This window comes from Cicer arietinum, chromosome 3 (assembly GCF_000331145.2).
Source record: "Cicer arietinum cultivar CDC Frontier isolate Library 1 chromosome 3, Cicar.CDCFrontier_v2.0, whole genome shotgun sequence".
NCBI classification, from domain to species: domain Eukaryota; kingdom Viridiplantae; phylum Streptophyta; class Magnoliopsida; order Fabales; family Fabaceae; genus Cicer; species Cicer arietinum.
The window spans coordinates 72,242,177-72,269,551 of record NC_021162.2 but is presented as its reverse complement, the minus strand read 5'-3'; the positions used below and the strand labels follow the sequence as shown (position 1 = coordinate 72,269,551).

The 27,375-nt window shown below is 28.3% G+C and overlaps 3 protein-coding genes across 12 annotated transcripts; all 3 read right to left on the bottom strand.

The window, feature by feature from the left end:
* Positions 1-4,837: 4,837 nt before the first annotated feature.
* On the bottom strand, positions 4,838-5,900 carry LOC101497716 (transcription repressor OFP13). Its single transcript, XM_004494176.4, has one exon. It carries the CDS (start codon positions 5,735-5,737, stop codon positions 4,925-4,927), a length of 813 nt encoding a protein of 270 aa, XP_004494233.1. The 5' UTR covers positions 5,738-5,900; the 3' UTR covers positions 4,838-4,924.
* Positions 5,901-13,221: 7,321 nt separating this feature from the next.
* On the bottom strand, positions 13,222-17,218 carry LOC101497383 (probable CCR4-associated factor 1 homolog 11). 10 transcript variants are annotated; one of them, XR_012162377.1, is made up of 4 exons: positions 16,649-17,218; positions 16,102-16,363; positions 15,702-15,937; positions 13,222-15,224 (listed from the first exon to the last, which is right to left on the bottom strand). XR_012162377.1 is itself a non-coding variant. In XM_073366379.1 (3 exons), the coding sequence occupies exons 1-2, from the start codon at positions 16,944-16,946 to the stop codon at positions 15,880-15,882; spliced, it is 903 nt and encodes a 300-aa protein (XP_073222480.1). In that variant the 5' UTR covers positions 16,947-17,205; the 3' UTR covers positions 13,257-15,224; positions 15,869-15,879. The 10 variants fall into 10 exon arrangements, 3 of the variants coding, with proteins under 3 accessions (XP_073222480.1, XP_073222481.1, XP_027188503.1); XR_003471935.2 differs by having other exon boundaries at positions 13,257-14,713; positions 15,053-15,224; positions 16,102-17,205; XR_003471937.2 differs by having other exon boundaries at positions 13,257-13,998; positions 15,053-15,224; positions 16,102-17,205.
* Positions 17,219-26,443: 9,225 nt separating this feature from the next.
* LOC101497048 (protein GL2-INTERACTING REPRESSOR 1) lies at positions 26,444-27,369 on the bottom strand. The gene is made up of 2 exons (XM_004494174.3): positions 27,316-27,369; positions 26,444-27,230 (listed from the first exon to the last, which is right to left on the bottom strand). The coding sequence occupies exon 2, from the start codon at positions 27,215-27,217 to the stop codon at positions 26,909-26,911; it is 309 nt and encodes a 102-aa protein (XP_004494231.1). The 5' UTR covers positions 27,218-27,230; positions 27,316-27,369; the 3' UTR covers positions 26,444-26,908.
* Between the last annotated feature and the right edge of the window lie 6 nt (positions 27,370-27,375).

The window sequence follows — 27,375 nt, the reverse complement described above, 5'->3', positions numbered from 1 at the left end:
AGTTTTTTATTCACTTAAACTCATTCTCGTGGTTAAAATTTTATTTTCGGTATATCTCATTGAATTTAAGAGTAATTATGAGATCATGTATTGCAAATAATAAATATCACTAATCTAATCATTTCATTAAAAAAATTAGTAAATAGATTAACTCGACATATTTTTATAAAATTCAAAAATTATTTGATACTTTATTAAATAATTTAAAATAAATTTTTAAAAATATAAATAAATATTCATAATTAAATTATATAACTTTAAATTTATATAAAATTTGATGCGTTTAATCATCCACATATTACGTTAATAATTCATCATATTACGTTAATAATTCATCGTTGAATTAGTTAAATTTATTATTTAAAATAAATTATTAAAAGTACTCGTATTCTTGTCACTTTTTTTACAAATATCATATTTGTAAGAGAGAAAACACCGAATCAAAAGTAAATAAAAAAGTAAGAATACTTTTATAAAGAAATACTTAAAATGCAACCGACAATATCACTGAATATTAGAAGCTACAATATTATGCAGAGAACTTGACGTTTCCATGTGAAATAATAAAAAAATGATAGAGACCTGGTTTAGAAGCTTCGGTGGTAGACATAAATCATAGGCTAGGAATCTATGCTTAACAAACTCCTTAATTGAATTTGATTTTGTAAAATGTGTTTTAAGTCAAAACAAAGCAAGTGGAGAGAGGGCATATATAAGGGGACACCAGTTTTTGGAGTTAGCAACCTATTAATAAATAGTACTCATTAGTTTATTATTAAACTTATTATCTCTAAGATTGATCCGGTTTTCTTTGTTTAAGCTCGCTTATCCTAATGACACATCCCAACCATTTGTTCATTACATAATGGTAATCTGTTTTTTGTATTTTTTTTTTATAGATTTTTTGTATTTTAAGAAGAAAAAAATATAATACCAATTAACTAACGAACTTATTGTGAGAAAATTTACAAAATATATTTAGAATTTTATAATAGTTATAGTAATGTAACAAAATTTAATAATTTAACGTAATAATTACTAAGTGGTTGCAATATTTGAGTTTAATATATTTATTAGTTATCAAATCAATGTATCTATTAAACTATTAAGTGTTGCAGACTTTTTTAAAAGTTATTTTCTTTCATTAATTAATATGAGTTTATATATAAATAGATACACTTTATAGGCAGAAAAAAGAACTCGAATTTCATGTTTACATGGGTCAAATTTTTATAAAAAATATTTATGAGTTATTTCTTATTCTTATTTTCTCTAATATACGAGAGTAAATGAATAAACTTTATTATATAAACTATCATTGATCAATGAGTTTAATGTAAATGTGTCATTCATTCAAAAGTATCATAAAGAAAATTTGCTGGTTAATCAGTTTGCATTCAATATATATAGATTAACACGACGAATCGAACCTAAAATTTAGTGTAATACACACGTTTTAGAATTTATTTATGTAATATTTATCATCATCATCATCATCATCAATTTTATCTTTTTTTATCTAAGATTTATTGTATACTTCCAACAAAAGATCCAATATTTATATAAATAATTTTAATTCAATATTAAGTATAAAACAATTTATATTATTAATATATCAATATTTTTAATTGACAATTTGGTGATTGTAATCAATTAATAGTACATAGTTTTTTTTTTTTTATTATCTTATCATTATCATGATATATAAATTAAACTCTTAGAGATATATATTTAATGTCTTTGTGGGATATTGATGTGACATTTCATCACAACAATAGAAATCAAATAAAGTTAAACTAACTAAAACTGCATGTGTCAGTTATTTTGTTTTTCGAATTTGAATGGCTTAGCTCTATTTTCAGATAAGTTAGAGGCGTAAGTAAGATTCAATTGCTATGTATAAAATAGAATACACACAAATGATAAAACAAGTATATTTTGAGAGAAATACTTGTTTATATACGAGTATAAATAAATAATATTTGAGTACATTTATAAAATAAAAAACATATATATATATATATATAATTATTTTAATTATTTTTTTTGTCTTTATCTATTTATTATTTATTATTTTTTGGCGTGTTTAAACATCTATCTATTTATGTTTATACCCAAATGAATATTTCCAATAACTGCACATGTTTTTGCAAATATCTTCTTTTAACCATTTATATATAGGATGGAGAGGGACTTGTTGTGGCTGGATTTGGCAAATATATTTAATTTCATGTTGTTATCAATAAAAATCCAGAGTGTGTTCCTTTCATCCTCTCAACACCGTATGTGGACTCTCGCTTTAACATCAACCACTAGTATTTTTAAAAGTGAATGACATTTATTTCAGATCTTTAGCTCTATTAGGTGGATAATTCAGGATAAGGATATTAAATTATTTGGTGAGAATATTGTGAAAATATGGAATTACTTTGAGAATATACATTGTGAAATTGAATTTGAACTAATCACATTAACCACCAACACTCGTTGTAGTTTGATTTCAAGTTCAGAATCATGTAACTAATTAATTAAACGTAAATTCTATTATATATCTTCGATCATATAGATCATCAAATATTTGATTCAAATATAATATATTACATATGAATTTAATTATAAATCTTCAATAAATTTAATGGTTTTTCCAATGTGTCTCTAAATCTAAATTTTTATTTACACTAAAATAATTAATTGAATACTCTCTCGAATATAAATTAAAATTAAAAAATTAATATATCATTTTTATTTACATTTCATCCAAATTAATAATTATTTAGTGATTGCAAAGCTGAAATAATTGACAGTAGTTTTTTTGTACGAGTCCTGAATGTTGCAGTGTAGGCAGCAAAAAATTGGATTCGAAAACATGAATTACATTCCAAATTAAATTGAAACACAAAAAACTTAGGTCCATAAAAAGACAATGTTGTTCAACACAAGTGGTATATATATGATATATATAGCTAAAGGGATGTGGATTCTCCAGTTTGCTTCTCTGGACCAAGACCTATATGATATGATAATGTTGGTGCAGACGAAGGACATGAGTTCAGAAGGACCACGCCAACATTATGTGCTGGATTAATTTGTACACATCATTTTATTATGACTAACCTTAATTCAAAACTAACGGTTCTCATCTTCTTCACATTATCAAGCTTTTCATTAACTAAATATGCCACATATCCGATGGTGGATGTCCCACTTTTGGGGTAACTACACGTGTGTTTGAGTTGCACAAGATCACTATCTTTTTGGGGTTGCCAATCTGATTCTATTGTGTTGATAAAATATCTCCACATTTTAATTTGGGGAATCTGACATCTCGAATCTTAGTCTAGACATTAAAATTGATTGTTTTTAGAAATTGTTTTAATTTAAAGTTTTGAGGATGTGTGGTTTTTTACTTGATTTTTAAATTTGAATTTATTTTTACTTAAATGTATTTATATATAAATCAATATATTCAAGTCAATTTTAATTAAAATTAATCATTTACATTTATTTATTTTTGTCGTATAATAAAATACGTACTAAATGTGTTTAAGAGTTCACTTTTGATATCCGATATTTGTTTATAATAATTGATTTGAAACTAAATCTCTATTTATATATAGATCTATATTTGATTTTACTTTTGGAACATGTAAAATTGATTTTATAAATCTAGAATTTTGAGACTTTTGATTGATTTTGCATATAGTTTATTTTATATTTAGAATTGATTATAACTTAAAATTATTATTGATAGTTTGTACTTTTAAAATTACTTTTTAACATTTGATTTATCATTCAATTCATTTTCACGTAAATTTATCTAGATATAAATTACTTTATCTTCCACTCAATTTTAATAAAAATATATTTTATAGAATCAATTTATTTAAATCGTTTTTGTCACAGTAAAACCTAACAAACATTTAAAAAATTGATTATCTACTATTCTTATCATACCATATGTGTTTTTGATTATATATAGTTCTATGGTTACGATTAAACTTAGCAACATATTTTTCAATACGTGTTATTATTTTGTATATAATTTTAAATCACGACTATGAATATAATAATTTATTTAAAAAAATATAATTTGTAATACATAAAATATTATATAATTTCAATAAAAGCTCATTGTATTTTTAATTATTTAATAAGTGTTTGAAAAGGACTAAATATACAAAATAAAAGCTTTGGTGGTACAATAAAATAAATAATTTTCAATACAAATTAAACAAAAGTGTTAAATATATATAAAAAAATATGTTTCTTTGTCTCCACTTATCAATACTTTTCGGCATATTTAATCTTATATAGGACAACATAGGAGACCTAGCTTGCAACAATTTACAAGTTACCCGCATAGAACTATGTATGTCATAAATTATGCAATGCCGTTGAAGCAAAACACTAACCTAACAAGCTAACCTCTTTCTTTTCTTTAACCATTCATAAATATAGTACATTTATTAATTTTCTATAAATAAAGTCATGTTGGCCAAGTAAACAATGTTCATATGGAGAAAGAGGATACACTGTCTATTTCAGGGAAAGCAATAGAGATTTGCTGTCATTTTGCTACATAAAGTACATAGATTTACAAAAGATTATGACTATACATATATGGTAGGGATGACATAATTAATTTAGACAAAAATAGAAATTTCCACATCTATTTCTTCCCATTCAGTACTATAGGAAATAGAAAGTGACTATCTTAACTCATCTCATGAATATACACTCACACGGTTGCATTTTTAACCACACGTGTGACATTCATGAACACAAAAATACAACCACACATTGTGTAAGATAGACAAAAATTAAGCATGGAAAATCATTAAGAAGAAAAATGTTACTTTATATTACATAACTAGTACTATTCGTTATACATAATTAAAAATTATTTTCATAAAACTTAATTAGATTAAATAGTTGATGAAGAAGATGAAGCTGAAACTTCAGTATCAGTATCAGAAGCTTCAGCTTCATCTTCGAGATCAATATCCTCTCTAACTTGTTCTAACAACAAAGAAGAACTAGGAATATTAACCTCCTCCTCGCGAGCTTCCAAACAAGAAACACAACGAGTGTCGTAGGAGGAAGACATAGAAGAACTATAGAAAGACAAAGGAGAAGAAATGGATTGGGAAGAAGATGAAGAAGAAAAAGAAGAAGAAGTAGAAGCAAATGCTAGACCAACCAACAAATCAACAAAAGCACCAACAATATAACCATGATTAGTTTTCTCATTGACTCTCAAATACCAACACAAAAGCTCTTGAAGACACTCCCAATCTTTAACATCATGAGCTTCTACCATTTCCTCCATAGACTTTCGAAAATCGACATAAGGGTCTTGAGATTCCATAGACAAAACAACACTATCTTTGAATGGCAAGCTTTGAGTTCCATTTCCTTCAGCAGCAACTTTATTAGCCTCTAAAATGGAATTAGTCTCATCGGGTTCGAAGAAAAAACGATCGGAACGCAATCCACGGATTGTTGTTTCGATGGAATCTCCTATTTTGAATTCCTCAGAGTGTTTTGAAAAGCTAGAATCAGAATCTTCCAAGTAAGCTGAGTTAATGGTTTTGAATGTGTCATCTTTGTTATCAACTCTAAAAGAGAGAGTTTTTGGTTGGTGACAATACAAAGGCCAAGGCCATGAGGATGATGAATATTTGAGTTCTGTGTTTCTAAGAAGAGAAGAAAAGTTCAATGTTTTTTTCTTCATCATAACTCTGTTTTTAGGGGGAAGAAGGGAAGAGAAATAAAAAAAGGTGGGATTCAAAAAAAATGAAAAAAAAGAAGATGAAATTGAAATGGGGACATTAATGGGAAGTCAGAAATGGTTAAGGGGGGAAGATTTTAAAGGAGTGATGTGTGGTGGGACAATTTGGGGAGCTGTACATTACTTGCTGGGGTCACCTTCACTGTATATATCTACTTCTTATTTAATTTTTACAGGCTTTAGAAATAAATGCAAACACAATGCACTTTTTATGTCTCTCCTTCAAATATTTTGTCTTTCAGATGTTATTTATTTTAGATATCTTGTATGGATTCTTATTTCAAAATATTTAAATTTTACTCCACATTTCAATAATTAATCGTTCTAATTTTATTAAAATTACAAAAAAATTCATTTAATAATTTGTTAAAAATATTAAGAATAAAAATAATATTTTTATCACTTCTGAATTTTTTAAAAACATAAAAGTTTGGAATATCAAATTTTTTAAAAATTAAAAAGTTTATAATATTTTTTATTGAAATTGGAAGGTTAGCGTTTATTAATCCACACAAAACTCGGCATTAGTTTTTTTTATAGAAATGTACAAATTAATTATATTTTTCAATATGTCGAATATTTTTTGTTTTAAATTTTTGGAATATGTTTTTTTTTTAATGTTTCATTTATTTGAAAATTTTGGAATATATTTTAAGTTCAAAATATTTTATTTTTTAAAATATTTGAAATTTTTATAATAAATTTTAAAGTACATTTATGTTTTGTAATTTTTAAAATAACAAAAATTCAAAATATTGAATTTTTTAAAAGATGAAAAATTCAGAAGAATTTATAATTAATTTGTCAAAAAATTAATGTTAAGTCTGTGTGGCCTACACAAATTTGGATGTTACTATCACGGAATTCGACATGTTGTTTTCTTGGTTTTTAGTAAAGCGTCAAAGATAGTGTAGGCTGGTCGACGTTAATAGATTTATTTTTCAGTGCAAAAAATATGGAATTTTGAATTTTTTTTATTTTTCAAATGCTTAAAATATTTTTTTACTGAATTTTAATAAAATGAAGTGGAGGACAAAATTAGAATTTAATATAAATATAGAGGTAAAGTGTCAAAATATTTGAATGACTAGTAATTTTTTTTTATTGTATAAATTAATTTTGTAGAATTGAGTTAGATACACTATAAAATTTAATATAGTATCGAAGCCTATTCAATTGGATTATTTATCATTTATACATTTATTATAAAATTTAATATAATATCGAAGGTTATCCAATTGGATTATTTATTATTCATATATTTATTGAACCTAATAGTTTATAAAGAGGAACAATCATCATATATATTATAAATTAGTTTTATAGAGATGAGTTTAATTTAATATAAAATATACTAATTTTAATTAATAGATTAAATAAAGTATTTTATTGTTTTTAATTGTTGTATTTATTTTAAAAAAAATTATATATTTATTTGTCATTTTCAAAATTGAATGTATAATTAATTATCGAATTATCAGATCAACATCAAATAATACTTTTAATTATTTATTATATTAGATAAGTTTAGCTTGTGATAATCATTGGATGAACGATGACACGTGTGATACTTTTTTCTTGACAAAATGCTAAGTGTTTTTTAATAAATAATCAGATAGCACGTGTAATTATTGAGTTTCCTTTTTTAAATTAAAGCATTTGATTCATATTGTAGTGTTAACATTATAACACGTTGATATTTAATATACTTTATTCATATTTGTTTTTTTTTTAATATTGCCGTGTCGATATAGAGTTTAATCCTGCCATAATTTTTTTAATCTGGAGTTCTGGACTACCTCGTGTATTTCAATAATTTATAAAATATTTGTAAAATTTATAAAAATATTTTTGCATGTGATTGGCACCGATTATTACATTAATTAACACACATGTAAAAGACAAAGCTTGGCCAAGAAAAAGTAAAATAGTCATTCACATGACGTGCATATAATTCATATATTATTATTGTAAATAATTTTTATATTATTAATAAATCAAAATTGTTTAATCATTGAAATATCTAATTTTTATTATAATTAATTTAAAAGTTATAATAAATGATTGGAAGAGGTATTGACAATATTGTAATTCTTATGTCTTTTATTTATAAAAAATATTAATAAATTTATCTAAATAGTATTGTGTTACTTTTATATATTTACCTCTAAAATCATCAATATATATCATAAAAAGGAAAAAATTACGTTTTCCAATAATAAATTAAATAAGGAAATTTTTTAAGAAATTATTAATGTATACAATTTTTTTTTTTAAAATGATCCTATATCAAAAGATCAAGATAATGGTTCATAAAAAGAAACAATAAGACAAATGTTAACCTATGCTGCATAAAAACATTATAAAATATTAAATATACAAATATTATCTTAAAATTTATGTATTCAATTCCTTAAGAATTTAATTTTTTTTTCAATTAAAAAATTTTATATTTAAAATGATTAACAATTCTAAAAGCACATGATAGTTAAATTCTGAAGATAAAGTAAAAAATCAAAGCCATTAATACTTGAATGTAATTTTATTCGTGTATATGGTGTTAGTTTAATTTACAGAATTATAAATTGGGTAAATTGAATATCCTTCAACAACCACATTGAATGCAAAACCAAAACCCTATAAGTTAATGTCAATATAGATACTTCATTGATCATCTAAGTTGGACGTAGACTAAAAAGTTTGGGGTGATCGACATAAATTTTTTCTTTCACTCTTCATCTCTTTCACTCTCACAAATTTTCCTCTAGAAAAAAGAATCACAAGTTCATGAATCTGAATTTGGATTGTAAGTTCGACGTTCATGAATTGCAAGTTTAAGGTAGTCGCTTACCTGTCCCTAAAAGGAGTATTTGTTCAAACTTAATTAGTAGCAGCTTTTCTTCAAAGTGATTGTGTGGTGGCATTCATAATCGGAAATATTTGGTTAACAAACTCCATTCTAGCAACTTGCTAATACATTTTATCATGTTGCACAACAAAATAGATTTTTCATCATGTTGCAATAGAAATGGATTCTTATAAGTCAAGTTATTGAATTGTCTTCTACTACTATGTTTAATAGACAAAGAAAACCCTAGACTTTAGACTAAGTCGGTTTTTCTTAATTTTTTTATATTTATTTTTTAAGATTGAAGTAGAGTAAAAAATATATAATTCATCTGAATTCAAATTATTTTCACACTTATTAAAAATAATTTAATTTATATATTTATTAGTTTAAAAAATTTATGCAGTGTCAATCAATTATAATCATTAAATAATTAATAATATTTGACTTTTGTCATAATTATTTATAAAGTCATTAATATGATTGATCATGATTAACCGACTACTTAAATTTTTTACACCAATAATACACATAAATTAAAACTCTATTAAGAATGTTAACTAAGTCATTTAATTTAAAAAAAAATACATTTATTAACCTACTACTAATTATAATGGTTATCTTCTCATAATATTAATGAATTAATTAATATAATGTATTTTGAAATAATAGTACTACTATTACATACGGATATATTTCATCCGATCTTAATTATAAAACATTTTATAAAAAAAAAGGTCTAATATATAAAACAAATTAATTTTAAAGTTTATTTATTCTTTAAATCATTTATATATTTTTATTTAAGATGTATTTAAAAAGGAAGAGATGTATCATTTTATTTTCTACTCAAACAATATTCCCTCCTACAATCTCTTTTGCCTTCTCTCTCTATACCCTCTCTCTTTTATCTTATATCTTTATCTCCCTTCCCCTTCTTTCCCTCCAACCTCTCCTTTACATCTCTCATTCTCTCTCCTTTCCAGCCGCGGAGCTATAATTCTACAAGGAGTAAAATAAAAATTTAAAATTACTATAATACACTTAACCATTAAAGGAAATAAATCATATTAATATTTACTTTTAAAAAATACAAATTAAAATCGCATTAATAAAAAAAATGGTTGTATAGAAAAATAACGTTCAATTATATTTTAAGGAATTAAATTTATCTATTATTAAATCTATGATAATATATAGCAATATACTTTTCGACATTAATTTATTTATAAGAAATTCATTGTCAATTTTATTTATAAATAATGTCTTCACATTTTTTATTTATAAAAAAGATTTTATTTGAAGTTATGGTACGGAAAGATATATTAATTAAGTGACAATTTTTTTACTTGTGTTTTTCTTTATTTTTTACTAATAAACTTATTTAAGGTAAATAAATATATAAAATTAAGGTAGTTAAATATAAAACTATACCTACTTATTTTAAAAAATAATATTTTTTAGGTAGCCAAAACTACCCATAGACTTGAGAGGCTTCGCCCCCGCCCCATCCTCTCTTTATGTTTTTCTCTTCCCTTCCCTATTTCTCTCTATTAATATTTAAATTAATAAAAATTATATATAGATATATCATAGAGAATAGTACATAGTAAATTTTATTTCATACTGTATAATGTATATTGTCTATTAAATATTATACGGGACAAAAAAAGCTGTACAATAACTTAAAATTAGTTTGTTATTATATACTATTTTGTCTAATATTTATTATTTTGCAAATTAAATAGACCCTACGTACATGTATATTATATAGTATTTACTAAATATTGCATAAACTATATTCCCTTAAGCATTATTATTTTATTTGTACTTCAAGTCCATTTAGTCATATCCTACTCAGATTTGAGTCATTTGACCTGGACTAGACTTATGTATAGGGTTTTAAAATTGTCTCCATTAAATTAGAGGTAAAAATCATATATATGGTTCATAATATTTTTATAAAAACATACAATATACACACACTACCGCATATAAGTATGTTCTAATCGATTCAAAAACATTTTTTTTAATTGATTAACAAATCGATGTAAACAATAGCTTTAAAAAATTAATTTAAAGAGAATTATCAAAAAAGCAATGTTCAATTAACCTGAAAATTTAACTTGTAAAACTTACTTACATGGATCGTACATTGACCGATTTAAAATAGTATTTTATAAATCAGTTCTGCAAGACAAGAGCCCAAATTTTTTTAGATACCACTAATATCATGAAATTTGCGGTTGATTTAAGATAACAACAATGTTGGATGCGGACGACAATGGTGGTGGGAAAATGCAACAACTTAGCTATAAGGTAGAGTTAGAGGAATGGAAAAAAGAGAGTGAATATTACTTCCGATTTTCCGATGGTTTTAGATTGAAACCTTAAATTAAAATTGATCTCGTGTTGGTTTATATTGACACTTGAACTTGATAAAAGCACAATAGTGTAAATAATATATTTTAAAGTTTCAACAAAATCACAATATAAGTGTTCTAAAACAAAAGAATGTATGACTCACTATCAATCTAAATATATTAATTATTATGGACAATATAATCAACAAGATAAGATAAACCAATTAAAAGACATTTGGTTCGGAAATATTAATATGATATTATGAAATGAAAACACATGGGTAAGGGTGGGGATACATATAGTTTTTGTAACTTGTTATTAAGATAGAGCTCTTCACGTGCCTTGTGATAAAAGGTCCATAGTGCCGATGGAGACCCTTGAGGGAGAGACACACCACTATGAATTGACTAACTCACTTGTATTCAGCCAGAAGAAATAAAGTTACTTCTCTTTATTTATTTATTAGTACTTCGTATCATAGTCTCATATTTAATTGAGTTTTTGGGGCTTACAAAACCAACAAACGTTGGTGATGGTCACATTCAAAATAGTTGTTGTATTACCATTCTCTAGTCAATTCATGTGTTAAAGATCTCTGGCTGGTATATTTATGGTGTTGACCAATGCATAGTATATTATAGTTAAGCAAAATAAAAACGACTTTATATGAATGTTATGGGACCTTAGTTGTTCAGCTTATACTGTACTACTCGATATTTTGGTTAATTATTCCGACATAATTAAAAGATGGGCGGTCCTTGTTTCTTTCTAATCCCAAAATTGTAGGACATGAATCATATTATCCACACTACATAGAAACAAAATGCATAGGGATATGCATTTCTCCCCCGGTTCCTAGCTGCTAGCACCACGTAAATATTTTTGTGGTAACCATTTTTTGCAACTTGTAGAATCAATTTCAGAAGGCTAATTTTTACCTTTTAGTTATTTAGTTATTCAATCCTAGAATTTAAAATTCTTCCAAAACTCATGCACGATAAATTTAAAAATTTAAAAAGTTGATTCCTTCGCCATATTTTCATTTTTGTTGTTGTTGGAATCTCTAGTACGGACCTGGCCCAATGATGGATTGAGAAAATATTATAGGTGGATGAAGAATTAGACCTCTTTTTAGGGGGTCCTTATTAGGTGGGCATTTTTTTATAGTTGAAATGAGTTTCTTTCAAATGGATTAGTACATGTTTTTTCAGCCATAATTGATACCACACCCTCCATTAGGCTAGGACCTTACCTATTACTAGTAGGTAATTTTAAGGATCTTACGATGCTTTTTTAGCCAAAGATCTTACCGTGCTAACAAAGGAGAATCACGAAATATTCTCAAGCTATGAGAGCATGAGGATTGAGAAATGCTGGACTATGACAAGTTGACCCACACTGAAAGAGACGTACTAATATTATTTTGATATTTCCGCGTGAATTTTGAACATTCAAACACAGATGCAAACACAAAATACATGTCTTTATTCATTCCTGTGAAACTATTTCATAACAAACACATAAATCAACCCACCAAGGCCAATCAAGCTGTGGCCGTAATTCCAATCCAAAAGAGACAAGATTCGTAGATTTCATGCAAGTACTGCTTGCCAATCAATAACTCCCTCCACACTGGTAACTAAAAAATAATTAAGTATTCTTGAATTGATTCTTGGAAAATGATAACACTATATTTTCACAAAATAAACAGGACCTAATTTTTCAAATGATCCAAAAATAAACCCTGAACTGTTGAAACTTGAAACAAAACTCCTATAAAAGCTCATAGGTGCAGAGATTATACATGTTACTGTATAACACTGCATTTAGATTTCATATATAACAAAGTACTAAAACTTTCCCATTAGCCAACAACAGAACAGATATTGGTTGTCTAACCATATTTATCATTGATTGATACCGTGCTGAATACCTTGGTGTCAAGGTGTGCAAAAAACTTCTTAAGACTTCATCATCAAACAGTTCTCAATAATTTAGTGCCAAATTACATGATGAATTTGATGTGAAAATTATGATGCCATTTGACTGTTTCAATGGTAGCAGAATAGAGCAGCAGTGATAAATTGAAAAAGCAAACAAGTATGTTTCTGGTCGGAATAATAATACAGATACAAGAAAGAGTAAACAAGATATATAAGGAAAGAGATTCACTTTCAACAACTAGTATTCCTTTGACATCAAGGCCTACATATATACATGCATAAAAACCAGTTTTTAACTATGCAAGCAAGAAAGACAAAATGACGGTTCATGGTAAACCTCAACTCTTCCAAACTTGATGAAATAAGCCGTGAAATTGGTCCTGGGCTAAATTACATTGTGCCAGAGACAATACAACAAGAAGCCCCTCATAGTTTCAATAATAGCAAGTCGGATGCAAAAGAAAGTCAAAATAAATTTCTGATAAAAAATAACATTATCCCCATCTGTGACTTTTTACACTTCAATGCTTTTAATTTATTTGATTTTAAAAATAAAGAGACAACAATACCAAACTTGCTATTAGGTCTTCACAAAATTACTCTGGAAATGGGGAATGGAATGATAAATATAAATGTATTGATCAAAGCATGCTGCACAGGCCACATACTATTTCAAGTTCCAAACCATTTGCTCAATTCATTGAGAAAAAGAACCCCTTCCCCTCCCCCTCTCCCAGTGACTGGAAGCTGGAACAGAAAATAAAATAACTTCATTGAATTGAAAACGATTTACCAATAGCAAAAATGAAGGAGCAAATACAGTTCTAAAGTTATTGAACACATATAAGATCCTATAAAGCCATGTACAAACTCCAAATGTCCTTAGTAATAAGTAAAATTAGAAGAAGGATCTATCAGTAGACAATTAAAGCTGCCCAGGTCAAATTAAAAGAAAACATACTTCAAAATAGGCAGTGGCATTAATGGTATCCATTGAACTGAAGCAAGTGACCAAACTAAGTTCTGCATTTTACTTTAAACTCCTCCACTGCCTTTTCCATTTTTCCATTGGAAGTTTGACATAAATCAATTATCATCATAAGTATATGCCGGAATCATGTTTATTCCAATAAAACAGCTTAAAGTCAAAAGTTACTAAGAGGCTGAAGAATCAAACAAATGAAATTTTTACATAGGAAATTATAAAGAAAAGTTTATCATATTACACCAAGCAAAACCAAGTACCCAAACTTTTAATGTGCGAAAACTGAAAAAGAACCTAGATAACAGTTAATGAAGGCACAAAGAAATTTTACTGCTGTCCAGTGTTGTTAATTGCAGATCAAGGAAAATAGCTGTTTGTTCAAAATCTGTTAATGCTATAGCGCCACAAAAATTGCGGCTATTTGACAACATTTTGTACTAAATAGCATATTGGGCAGCAATAGCAATTTGTTCAAATACGGATATGCTATAGCACTATAGCACCGCTATAGCAGCTACTTGTCAACACTCAACACTGCTGATGTCTTCTCTTTTATCAGCCGAATCGGCATACTAATAGCCCTCTGCAAACCTTGTTATTTGCATAGGCACTGTGTCAAGTTCAAATGTGCTCCCCAAGCTCACAGCAACTATAAATATCTAAATTTCTCGTGTGGAGTTGTGGACATGTACATTTGTACATGAAAGCAAAAGATACACTGAGATTGAATTGGAAAGAATAACAACAACAGAAGTCAAGATATGAACAAGCCCATCCCCTACCTGAAAGAACATTGAAGACAAACATGTGGAATAAACCTCGGAAGTTGGATGTATTCCATATCTATCAGCTAAAGCTTACATTATGTTACGCCTAACTAGTGAATCATATAAGACTAACACACATGAATAAATGTCAAAAACCAACAAGTAAATCAAATCACGACTATATAATGCAACCACAATTATTAACCCCCTATCTAAAACTGAAATGCCAGCATAACCTTCAAGAACAAGTGAAGTAAACAAATCAAAGTCAAAAGTATAATGCACGTGCAACAAGATTTACAGGCATTATCAAATAATATATCTAGTTCATGAGTTCAGAAACAACCAACTAACCTCAGAGGTTGAAATATAAGATTTGACGTGTTATACACCTGGCAGTAGCAAGTTCCCATGGCACTATTAAAGCAGTCAACCAAATGAAAGGTGGACAGTGGGTGTTATTTCCAGTTTCCAACCAATACTCAAGGAGAACTGATACCATATTTGCAGTCATGATATCATTCTCCTAAAAGCGGAGACATGGATTAGGAGAACAAAATGAATTTTCAGTCAGATCATAGAATACTAAATTATTTACTAATAGCTTTCAAAAATATGGAAAACCAATTATTTCTGTGCCTATTTTTAATTTGTTTCAATAAATGCTGCAGGACTCAATATTATATAAAGGGAACAGCTAAAAAAACATAGAAGAGCAGTTCTTATTTGTCACTTTCAAATGAAAAATAAAGATTCATGAAATTTGTCAAATGAAAAACACTCCATCTCTATTCAACCAATTAAAAGTTAGTGAGAGAGAAAGAGAGATGACTTTCTTAGAGCAAGACTGGATAATGGAAAAAGTAATTAAAAAAAAAAACTAAACAATAAAGGATATACTAATAGTCGAAACAGTATTAGTTCATAATTTTACATACCATCCATGCTATGCTGTTTAACTACAAAGATGAAAGAAGTCACCAAACAGACTAACCAACCTTACCTTTTGACAGGGTGGCTTGACATTTTAAAGCTGAATCAATCGTCATGAACTAAGTGCAACTCTAACATAACTGTTTATGTTAAACAAATCACTGCTACAATAATAGTTAACATGTGGGTGATGCAAAAGTTCGTCTGTTTAGAATTCAATTAGTAAGTTAACACTACCTGAGCAAACACTAAATTCTAACTTGATGTATTAGCACGTCCTTAAAGAATAACTTCCTTGCCTCAGTTCTACAATATAGTCATGAAAATAAGATGCAAACATATTATAAACCAAAGAATTAAATATTCCTGATATCGATAAACTAGAATGTTACACTCTTGAGATGAAGAAAAAAAACCGACTGGAAATTGAAATTAAATTCCTTAACATAAATAATCAACAAACTTCTAACCCATATAAAACACCAGCATATTTGACAAATCCATCCGCTTTCCCAAAATAAAGCTCTCTGATATTCTGAAAAGCATGCAAAGTAAGCAAACTGTCGGAACCCGCTTGATGACTCTTTCCAATAAGCCGTTCCACCTTCAAAGACTGGCAAACTCTATCCAACCCACCATGCAAGTTCGAGCAGAATCTCATTAAATGCTTCACGTCAAAAACCTTGTCTCCAAAAAACACTTTCACAAGACGGAGGAATTCCTCGAGATCATCTGGTAGAGTGCGTTGAGTTAACAATTTCACAAGATAACCAAAATCATATGCACTGTGAAACGTTACCCAGCTTACAGAATCATCACATACAAGACCCGACGACATCATTAATTCGGCAAAACGAACTGAGTCAATACCAAACTCACCATTCTTCTCAAAATCAATACCTTGACGTCTCAACAATTCAACCGAGTCGGCAGCATGATCATCACGCGCCACATCAAAGTCTTTAAAATTAAATTCCCAAATGTAAGATTTCGGAGTACCTAGGGTTGGAAGATTACCTTTATGATCGGATAGAGTGAGTCCAATCTGTATAAGGTGCAACCGGTCCACGTTCGCTTTGAGAACAGCGTAGAGACACGCGCCACGGTGCCGGAACGAAGGATCACCGGAATCGGGACGAACAATGACACCCGGAAATTCAGTGTCCATGGAAATGAGAGGAAATGAATCGATAAGAGATCGAATCAACTTGAATTCGAAATCGAGATTGGAGCTCCATACTGAGCGTGTGAGGACGGGACCATTGGATCGAGGAGAAAGGGGCAGTGGTTCGGCGAGAGGTTTGCGGTTACACATCGTGGGAGTAAGAAGTGATGAATAATTTTGTATATTAAATTTTTTAAGCAGTGGGATCTCAACTCGATCTCGAAGTGCCTCCAAAAGACGACAAATTTTGTATTGGCCAAAGCACAGGAAATGAATAATTGGTAAGGGAATGAGGAACGCCAGCTTTGATGATGGAAAAATGAAAAGGGAAGTAAGAAGAAGAAAAACAAGATCACACCAATTGGAGTATGGATTTTTTAAAAGCCAGTTAGGTTCAAAATTGATTTATCAATAACACTCACGCGTTAGCATCCGTAATTTTTGTTTTATTTTTGATAGATTCAAAGTTTAGGTCAAAATTTTATAGGGTAAAAAAGAAGTTATGTCAAAAGTTTATCTTAAAATAAAGAGTTTAGGTCTATAAGATGGAGTGTTGTATTGTATATCACTTGCATGGAGAGTTGTATTACTGGTACTTCAAAATTATAAGAAATTTTAACTATTATTCTTGATGTTACGTAATTAATTTAGTAGTTTATAATTATTTTTGTTTTTTTGAATAAGATGGTGATTTAGTTAATGTCCATTTTATAAAATGTATATTTGTTTTTTCTTATTTTTATTGAATTGATATCATCATTTACGTCTTTATCTCAATCACATAAATATTAACGACCGCTTCTAAAAGACAATATATGTGGTTATTAGAGTTTTCAATATTTGTTAAATACTAATTCATGTTGTCTCATGTGTAGTTTACTTAAAACTTCAATAACATTTATCACCTTTAAAAATGAGAAGCTCACAATTTTCTTTTTCTTTCATGTTTGAGACAATGACTAAATTATTATTCGCTCGACAAACAATTAAGGATGTGAATATGTGCGCCTTCAAACATTTTTTTTTTTAACTGAATTGATCGTGTTATTGTATTAGTTGTAAGGATGGGTAATGTTCTAAACTTCTACTTTTGAGTATCATAAACTATGGTAAATTATGTGATAATCTCAACATAAATTATTTGTGGGAACCTCAAATACACATGTCGATTATGGTGTATTTACTCGTTGAAGGATACTTGTTACTCATAGTCTCAAGTACACATATCAATTGAAGCGTAATGTGATTGTGCAAACAAACCAACATCAATTTTACACTTATGTATCTGTTATAGGGTGTTTGTCATTAAGTATTAAACTAATTGTAGATTCTCACATAAATTAAAAGATGAATTCTTGTAACTCTTCGAATCATTTAGAAAATGTTAGGTTCTACTTATTCCTTGAGTTAGGAGGTGACTTTTTCATTCCAAAATTTTGTATTTCAACAACTCCACAAACTTCAAAGGATCATCGCAAAAATTTAACACTCTTGATAGAGTTTAAATGATATAGAGCCGAAGGATATATGTTGTTTAAAGTGTAGTTACTGACTAGTATGACATTAGCGACAATAGACCACATATTTTGATTTCAACGAGCAATACTAAAAGAGTTAGTAGTGAACAGTGTCATAAATTTTCTATATGTATGCAAACTTCAGCATTGAATACATCTTTGTTGTTCATGTATAGTATAATTTTAATTATTTTGAAAGTAATGTTTTATACATTTTTGTATATGATTTTTAACATTATTGTTATCCATGCATGCCTTTATGGAAAGTTTTATACCAATAGTGAATTGGCTAGTCAATTAAGTAATTAACTAAGATAACTTTAACAAGAAAAATAATTAACTAAGAGTGTGTATTTGCATTTAAAATTTTAACCAATTCAAATGTTTCAATTGAATTATTTTTATTTATAATTTATTAGTTTGTATAGAGTAATTGCTAATTTAAAGTTGGGCCATTTTATAAATTTTAAAAGTTTTGGATAAAATATAAATATCTAAAGAAAAATGGTTTCAGATGGAAATTAACAAATTGGGCCACAACCGGCATTTTAGAAAAGTTGAGGAACCAATTTGCACAATTTAAAAATTTATAGGGACCAATATACAAAAATTGAAAATGTAGGGACTAATAAGAAAATAAAAAATCAAGGACTGTTTTGCAAATTATAAAATTACTTGGGCTAGTGTGAAAATTTTGAAACTCATATGGACAAAAATGAAAATTTTGAAAAATATAGGACCATACCAAAATTCTTGTTTTACAAGGTAAAGAGATAATTTCAAATCTTTAAATTTTGTGTGGTATTTTTGTCAAAAACAATTAGTTTTTTTTTTTTTTTATAGTATTTGAACTTTTAAAATTTAATTATAATAAAATACCTCATAAAATTTATTTATTTTAAAAATTATTTAAATTTATTCCAAACAAAGTTATTTATACGAAGAATTGAAACTACCTTAAAAATTTATATTTTATCATAAAAAAATTCATCAAAACATTCCAAAAAAAAAAAGATATCAAGAAATTGTTGTGTGTGTATATGTAATTCCATCTACATTTAGACATATTTGTTGGAGTGAGGGAGTAGAGCCTTAGGGACAGGAGTAAAAGTAGTTTTGCTCTAACAAAACTTTGTTATGGATTTGACATGTTCTAAACTTTTAGAACATCAATTATTTGTTATATGTATAGGCGCCGATTTCAGAATCTACTAATTACTAACCTCATTTTACATGTTCGATATATCACAAAGTTTTATAATGAAAAAGACTCTAATAAAGAAAAGCTCAAAAACTAAAAAGTTTTTAAAATTTGGTGGGTTAAGTAGGACTTATTATGCTGAGAAAAATAAATTTGAAAATTTGAAAAGAAAAAAAACTCAGTTAGAATAAGATTTAGTCCATATACACTCACACTTAAAATATTGGGACCTTTAAAAATTATTTAATAAAGGGCATAATGTTAAATAGATTAGTAACTTTTTAAGACCAACTTTAAAACTTAATTGACGGCGGCTCTTATATGTCATAGATTTCTTTTTTGGATTCACTTTACATTTATAAAATTTAGACATGACATGTTAATTTATTTAAATATTTGTCAATTATTTATCTTTAAATAGATTCAAGAATTTGTTAAAACAATCTATCAATGATAATAAGAGGATTCTAACAACATATTATTTTTTAAATATTTTATTTTATCAGTTGAAATTTACATAAATTTTATTAAATTTACGTGAGATCTATATTAGGTAGTAGCTAGGACTTATTTTCAAAATAACGTTACTCATTTTAATTTCACTCAATAAATAAGATTGTGTTAAAACAGTGTTTTGCTAACGGTGGTCATAATGATAAATTTTACGCATGATATATCGCAAATCATAAAACAAATAAACCACTTGAAGTCGTGATATAGAAAGGTCTATTATGTTTCATTGAGCTTTCTAAAAATGAGATTGTCTTGTTGACAAAATTATCGTAATTAAAACCATATTTTGTTATAGGATATTTAAATGGAATATAATATTATCATTAAATAAATCTATAGAATCAAATCTTGGTCGAGATCAACATACTTTTTTTCGTTGATGTTCTTTTGTGTACAGAGTCATCTATAGAATAGGTACATTGTGTTATGCATTGTCTTGAGATGTTTTACAAAGCTTTTAGTCATAAAATTAATAATCAGAAAACTCAAGTTTACTTATCCAAAATGTAGATCAACAATTGAGAGGTGATATTTTACAGCACAGTGGATTTACTCAAGTGAATAATGTGAATCTATATCTCGGGGAAAATATTACTTCAAGCAGAACAAGGACGACAAAATTAGAAGTTGTTTTTACTCAGGCTCTTATTGATACTACTTTCTGAAGGTGCAAAAATACGAGAATGAGACTTGAATTGTATTTTTCCATTTTAAAACTTATTTTCAAAATTCTGATTTTGAATACTTATAACAGATTTATAACAGATAAATAAATCAGAGGCAACAATAAAACAAAGTAACAGGACAAAGGGAGAAACATCAAAATTTATACTATTTCACTATCAATGTGGCAGCTACGTTCAGTCCTCTAACACTTAAGGATTTATCTATTAATTGAAATTTGAATTACAACACTTGACTCTACAAGTCAGTCTTGTCAACTTCTTTCCTGAAACCTACAAATTGTTGAGGCACTATAATACCTTGACCCTACAAGTCAAGTCTTCTTAACTTCTAACTTGAAAACCTACAAGCCGTTGAGGTAGAATAGTCACTACTGGGTTGGGTTACAAAGGAGTAATTTGAGTTCTATTTTGCTTATTCTAAGAGAATTGACTACAATGAACTTCACACTGAATACTTAGAGAATTTAAAGTTAGAAGTTGAAACCTTGAATTTAAAGTTGAACGGAAATCGTTGCTAAATCTGAAATCTTGAATTCTAAATACTTAGAGAACTTTGTGCTCATAAAATTTTATGAGTTGTTGTGTTGTCTTCTTCAAAATTGATCCATTTATATAGCATGAATTAGGGTTTCAATATTTTCCCAAACAAATTTTAAGTGTATCTTCCTTGCGCGAACTCAACATAAATTTTCACAAAAAATAAATTTTGATAGTTACAGTTTTGAAATATGACCGTTGAAGCTTAACTAATTCCAAGATGAATCCTCAGCCAAAATTTCTAGAATCTTCAGATAACGCTTGGAAATGATTCTCCTTGAATCTTCTAAGTGTATCTTCCTTGTGCAAGGTCAATAGAGATCTTCACAAAAACAAACCTTGATAGATAAGGTTTGGGAATATTACCGTTTAAGCTTGATTAATTCTAAATCGAATCTTCAACCAAATCCTCGACTAAATCTTATAGAATGATGTTGTTCAAAAATGACTAGATAACGCTTTAAAATAATCTTCCTTGAATCTTCTAAGCGCATCTTCTTTGTGTCAGGCCAATAGAGATCTTCACAAAAAATAAACATTGATTGATATGGTTTGAGAATATGACCGTTGAAACTTAATTAATTCCAGATTTTATTTTTGTGAAGATCTCTTTAGAGCATGTTGCATATCAGAGGCAACATCTTGGAGCAAGTTGCAGTCTTTAGAGCAAGAGGAACTTGAGCTTTAGAGGCAACTTGAATAAAAGCTTCATAGTTACTGTAGTAGGCTATTCAGAGGCATGCTTCAAACTTCAGAGGCATGCTTCAATCTTTAGAGGCAGACGCATGCGTACAACAACGCGTGTAATAACCAGAGTCTGAATGTTGCGTTGATTTCACTTGACTTTGATTGTAAAACGATCATCTATGCTCTTAGGGATTTCCCGAGAGCTGCTTAAATTTGGCTTAGTTTAGTTCAAACTAGTATGGTTAATAATTTATTCTCTTTTAAATTGCAGCGAATGGATCTTCAAGGACATTACTAATAAGCGATAGGGTACTCACGTGGACAATTGGAATTCCATTTTCATGGTTGTGTGCTGGAATTTGTGGACGTGGATAAAATAAAATAAAAATGAAGAGAACTTTCAAAGACCAATGGATTCTATCTTTGTGATTCTCAAGATGGTAACTGACATTACCAATAGTAATACACACCATTGTAGTGTTCCAAAGAGCAACATTGTATCCATTAGTTGGAAGAAACCCCGTGAGGGGTGACATAAGCTCAATCATCATGAAGTGCACCAATCAACGAATAACATAATAGGTTGTGATGGTTTGTTTCGAGATGCAAATTACAAATAGATCAAAGGATATCACTGGAAATTGGGAGACTGTGATGCCTTTCATGCTGAGATGTGGTACATGTATTTGGGTATGAAAATGGCACATAGAGATGTGGTTTCTCACTTGCAAATGGAAAATGATTCTAAAGTTCTTGCAGACATGGAAACAGTAAAGAGCGGCAACAATAAAGATGTCCCAACTTTGATTCGACGCATCCATTACATTATCATAAAGGACTGGCAAGTTCAGATTAATCAAACTTGGTGTGAAGGCAACAAGAGTGTTGATTGGATTGTCAATCACATTATTTTGCAGAGTTATTTTTCTTTTCATGTTTTGGACTCTCCTTCTATTGAGTTTCAAGGACTCCTTTTTTATGACAGTTGAGAAGCTTGCATGTCGAATAATATTTGTGTAATTCAGTAATTTCTCATTTTATTGGATTTTCTCATTTTTTTTAAATAAAAAAGAATATTTATATTTAGGAAGATATGTTATAATCTTTATAAGGTTAAATTAATATACAATTTTTAACATATTATAAGTTGTACCAAAAAGTTTCACCTATTATTTATACTCAATTGAATTTGTATCTTAGGTCTAATAAGTTTTAGGCTTAACTCCAGTTTTGGTCCCATATTTTAGCTGAATCACGAAAATTGTCTCCCCGTATAATTTTTCTTCAGTTTTGGTCCCCAAACAGAATTTTGGTCCAAAATTTAATGAAATGTCATTTTTTAAGCCACACTACACCTTTTAGGATCATAGATCTCAAGTGCAATTGTTGCATTATGAGATCTTGAGGCATAGTCTGACTTAATTAATTGCAAAATAATGACACTTTATCAAGTTTTGAACTAAAATTTTGTTTGGGGAACCAAAATTGGGGACAAATAAAATGGGGAACTACTTTCGCGATTCAGCTAAAATATGGGGATCAAAACTGCAATTAAGCTTAAATTTTATTAAATGGATCATAATTTTAACTCTTTAACAAATATGTTTTTCAAAAAGTCACATGTTTGCCTACATTTTTAAAAAAAGGATTTGAATTGGTGTAGGCCATAACATATTATCGTCAAGACTGACTTATTTTCATCCCTGATTAGATGTTTAGTTCAATTGATGTGTATTTTGATTTTCATGAATTTCAAGTCCCGAGTGAACGGATTTGACCTGACGTAGACTAGAAGATAAACTTATATCATGCAGTTTAACTCATTATTGTCTCTAATTAGAGGTCTAATTCAACCGACATATCTTTTAATGTTTCATAAATTTCTGGTCCTCTTTAGAGTCACGAGTTAATGCAAATATACGAGTAAATAATACCTTGACTTAATTACAAGTGGTATTGATTAGGGTATTAAGTTATAATTATGTCGTTTTGACACCGTATAAATGCACCATAAATATGTATGCGTAAATTCTACTTTTTTACTTTGCCTTAGTTGACGGTGAGATGGCATATTCAAACATATCTAGACTGGTCAAGTATATGTCATCGTATGTTTTGTCGTGATTTAAATTTAATTTGTGTAAGACTTTCTAACGTATAAGTTTACAAATTGAAGATTAAAGAATTACATTGAAAAGTAGGGATGAGAATAGGTTAGTCCGTCTGTTAGGGACTTACAGCCTGACCTACTTATGGTCTGGTTTGGCTTGATCTATTTAATAAAAAGCCTAGACTCAAGTTATTTTTAAAGTCTATTTATTTAAATAGGTCAGACTCAGACTTATAAAAAAGCCTATTAGGCCTAACTGACTGACCTATATATATTTTATTATTTATTAATGTTATTTTTTATTATTATATTAATAATATTATTTCCTATTTTAAAGTCTATCAATTAGTCAATCACTCAGTAGTCATTCCATATTCGGTAGCCGTTCTATACCACATGATGCTCTCCACGTACCAATATCAATGTATATATATATATATATATATATTAAACAAAAAATAATTTTTCTAACAAAATAATTTAAAAAAAATCTGAAACAAACATCCTTTAAACTCTAAAAAATAATTTTTAATTTTGAAGAATATAATTTTTTCTGAAACAAACGTACACATTATTACCTCTCAAACAAATATGAAACAACTACTGAGTTATTTACTAATTGAATGGCTAACGAATATGGAATGTCTACCGAATATGGAATGATTACATAGTAATTGTTAATAGATATAATTTAAAATAGAAAATAAGATTATTAATATAATAATAAAAAATAACATTAATAAATAATAAAATATATATAGATCGGTCTGTCAGGCCTAATAGACTTTTTTATAAGCACGAGTCTATCTATTTAAATAAATATGTTTTAAAAATAGTATGAGTCTAACATTTTTATTAAATAAGTCAGGTCATAGGCCCCAGACGACCTGACATATTCTCGTCCCTACCTCTAATGTCAACTTCACTAATGAAATTTAATCAAAAACACTTTCCTACTGAAATTGACAACATGAGCCTTAGTTGGTGTAATTATGGTATTCTCATGTGCCTAAGATGAGTAAGGAAAAGAGTGAAGTCATCAAATTAAACATAGATGAATTGGAAAATGTGTAGGAAGGGAAACGAGAGATATTGATAGGTGTATAAACACAAATGTGGGCAGACCTTTAGGGAGGTTTGAGTAATGCATTTTAGATGAAGAAATAGACACGATGAGGCAAAATGTAATTAAAGGAAATAAAGATCATGGACATTGAAGCAATTTTATTAAGCTAAGAAAGGGTGAGAAATAAAAAATTGGTGGAAAAAAGGTTGGCATTTATCATCTGACGTAATATCTCCCTCATTATGCTCAACTGTCTCAATTACTCTTGCATTTATGTGATTTAAATGGTCTTAATAGAATGGCCATTTTTTTTCAATGCTTGGAACTACCCAACCCAACCCACTTCTCTATCATCCATTGTATGTTTCACTCATCCTCCTCTTCATAACCAACAATAAAATTTTCTTATAGTACACGACATATAACTTTCACGCTATTTGCTCTCATTATACTCGTGGATACACATGACTTGGAAATATTAAAAATATTATTTTCTTATTAAAAAATCACTATTGTAAGCAAAATTCTCCATTGACTACCTTGGATCGTGCCTGCAGGGGATCTGAATGAAATTAGAAAATTTCATTTTACTATCATCGTTTAAATATAAGCTTATCCCTAATTGTTAGTAGCAAGCAATCTTTAATAAAGTCAACTTTCACATTTAATTACTGCCATTAGTTGCCAACCATTTTTGTTTATTCTTAAATTTCAACTTGCCACGCCTCCTCTCACGCACTCTCTCCAATTAGTTTTTTTTATTATTATTTTTTATTTTTCTTCAAATGCCCATGATTTTTTAGGGCGGTGTCACGTTGACCATATTTATGGTCAATTTATTCAAAAAAATTGATTAATGTTATTTTATGATAATAATTCTCTTAATTTTTATGATTAAAATAATAATATTAGTCGATGTCGTTTTAATATAAAAAAATATCTCTTAAAAATTTATTAATCGAATTAACATCAATTAAATGATTATTTTAATTATAAATATAAAGAGAGTAATTATCTTATATATCTTAAATAAAAAATTGTACATGAATAACAATTTTTATAACACATGAATAATTGACGTCGCATGAGTGGAGTCTAGTATATGATGTAAACATGGGTTAGGTGGGCCTTAACATTCAAACCATTTTGAGTTTCTATCTGTTAACCTTAGTACTTCAGAGGATCTACACACTGTCACACATACAATGTTACTTTTGTTGCCGCTATTTTTATTGAATGGTGGCTAACATTAACAAATTGGATAAAACAGTAATATTAATAATCATTGATATATAAAAAATAAAAAAAATAAAAAAACAGAGAGTCAAGATAAACTAAAAAGTTGATTTTGACCTTAAATTTCAATAAGCAAATTAAAAGGGTACATCATGTTAAGCCCTACTACACTGTCTAAAGAGCATAAAATCTGAACCCATATAATAGATACTCCTAACATTCCTGAATTTCTCAGTTACATTTTTTTTTCTTCTTTTTTTTTTTATACTATATTTATATAATTAGAAATAGTGCTATTTACGCTCCACTTCTTGTCTCTTTTTCTTGCTTTAACAAAATTGTTGGGATTTTTTTTTTCCTGAATGGAAAAGATGGTAAAAATGGAGCGCACTTAGCACTACTCATAGAAAAGGTTAAAAATTAAATTAAAAAAAAAAAGAAGATATTCCTAGGATAAATTAAAATCTAGTACTAATATAATAATAATAATAATAATGATAAATATAAATATAAATATTCCTAGTTCTGAGAAAAACAGAGGATGAAACAGAGGATCTCTCTAACTCTTCTTGTTATTGTTGTTGTTGTTGTCGAGTTTGAGAAAATCGAGCAAAACGGTGCTGTGGCATTTTGGACATTTTGGATCATTCTCAGAGAGCATGACATACATGAGACAACGAGGACAACCAACAAGTACCATGGAAGTTGGTTCAGGACTGTTTGGATCATTCTCCGATGAAACACATGAACTTGGCGGCGACACCGACGCTGATCGTGTCGGTGATGACTCCATTCTCCGGTCAACTCTTGGTGGTGATAGGTTCAGTTTCAAGTCAAGCTTTGGTCCACTTCCGTTTCTTCGACTCATCCTTAATTTTCCTCTGTAGAATAATAAAAATAAAAATTAATTAATAAATAAATTAAAAAAAGAAGAGAAGAAAAAAAAAAAGTTGATTGATGACTCACTTGGATATAGAAAGGAAGAAGTTTAGAGAAAGAGGGTTTGTGGTTGTTGGTGGTGTTGGT

Coding starts and splice junctions, on each gene's coding strand:
- LOC101497048 (XM_004494174.3), bottom strand. CDS start 27,217: ATGAGTCGAAGAAACGGAAGTGGACCAAAGCTTGACTTGAAACTGAAC.
- LOC101497716 (XM_004494176.4), bottom strand. CDS start 5,737: ATGATGAAGAAAAAAACATTGAACTTTTCTTCTCTTCTTAGAAACACA.
- LOC101497383 (XM_073366379.1), bottom strand. CDS start 16,946: ATGTGTAACCGCAAACCTCTCGCCGAACCACTGCCCCTTTCTCCTCGA. Junction 15,938..16,101: donor TATGCTGGTGTTTTATATGG/GTTAGAAGTTTG, acceptor ACTATATTGTAG/AACTGAGGCAAGGAAGTTAT.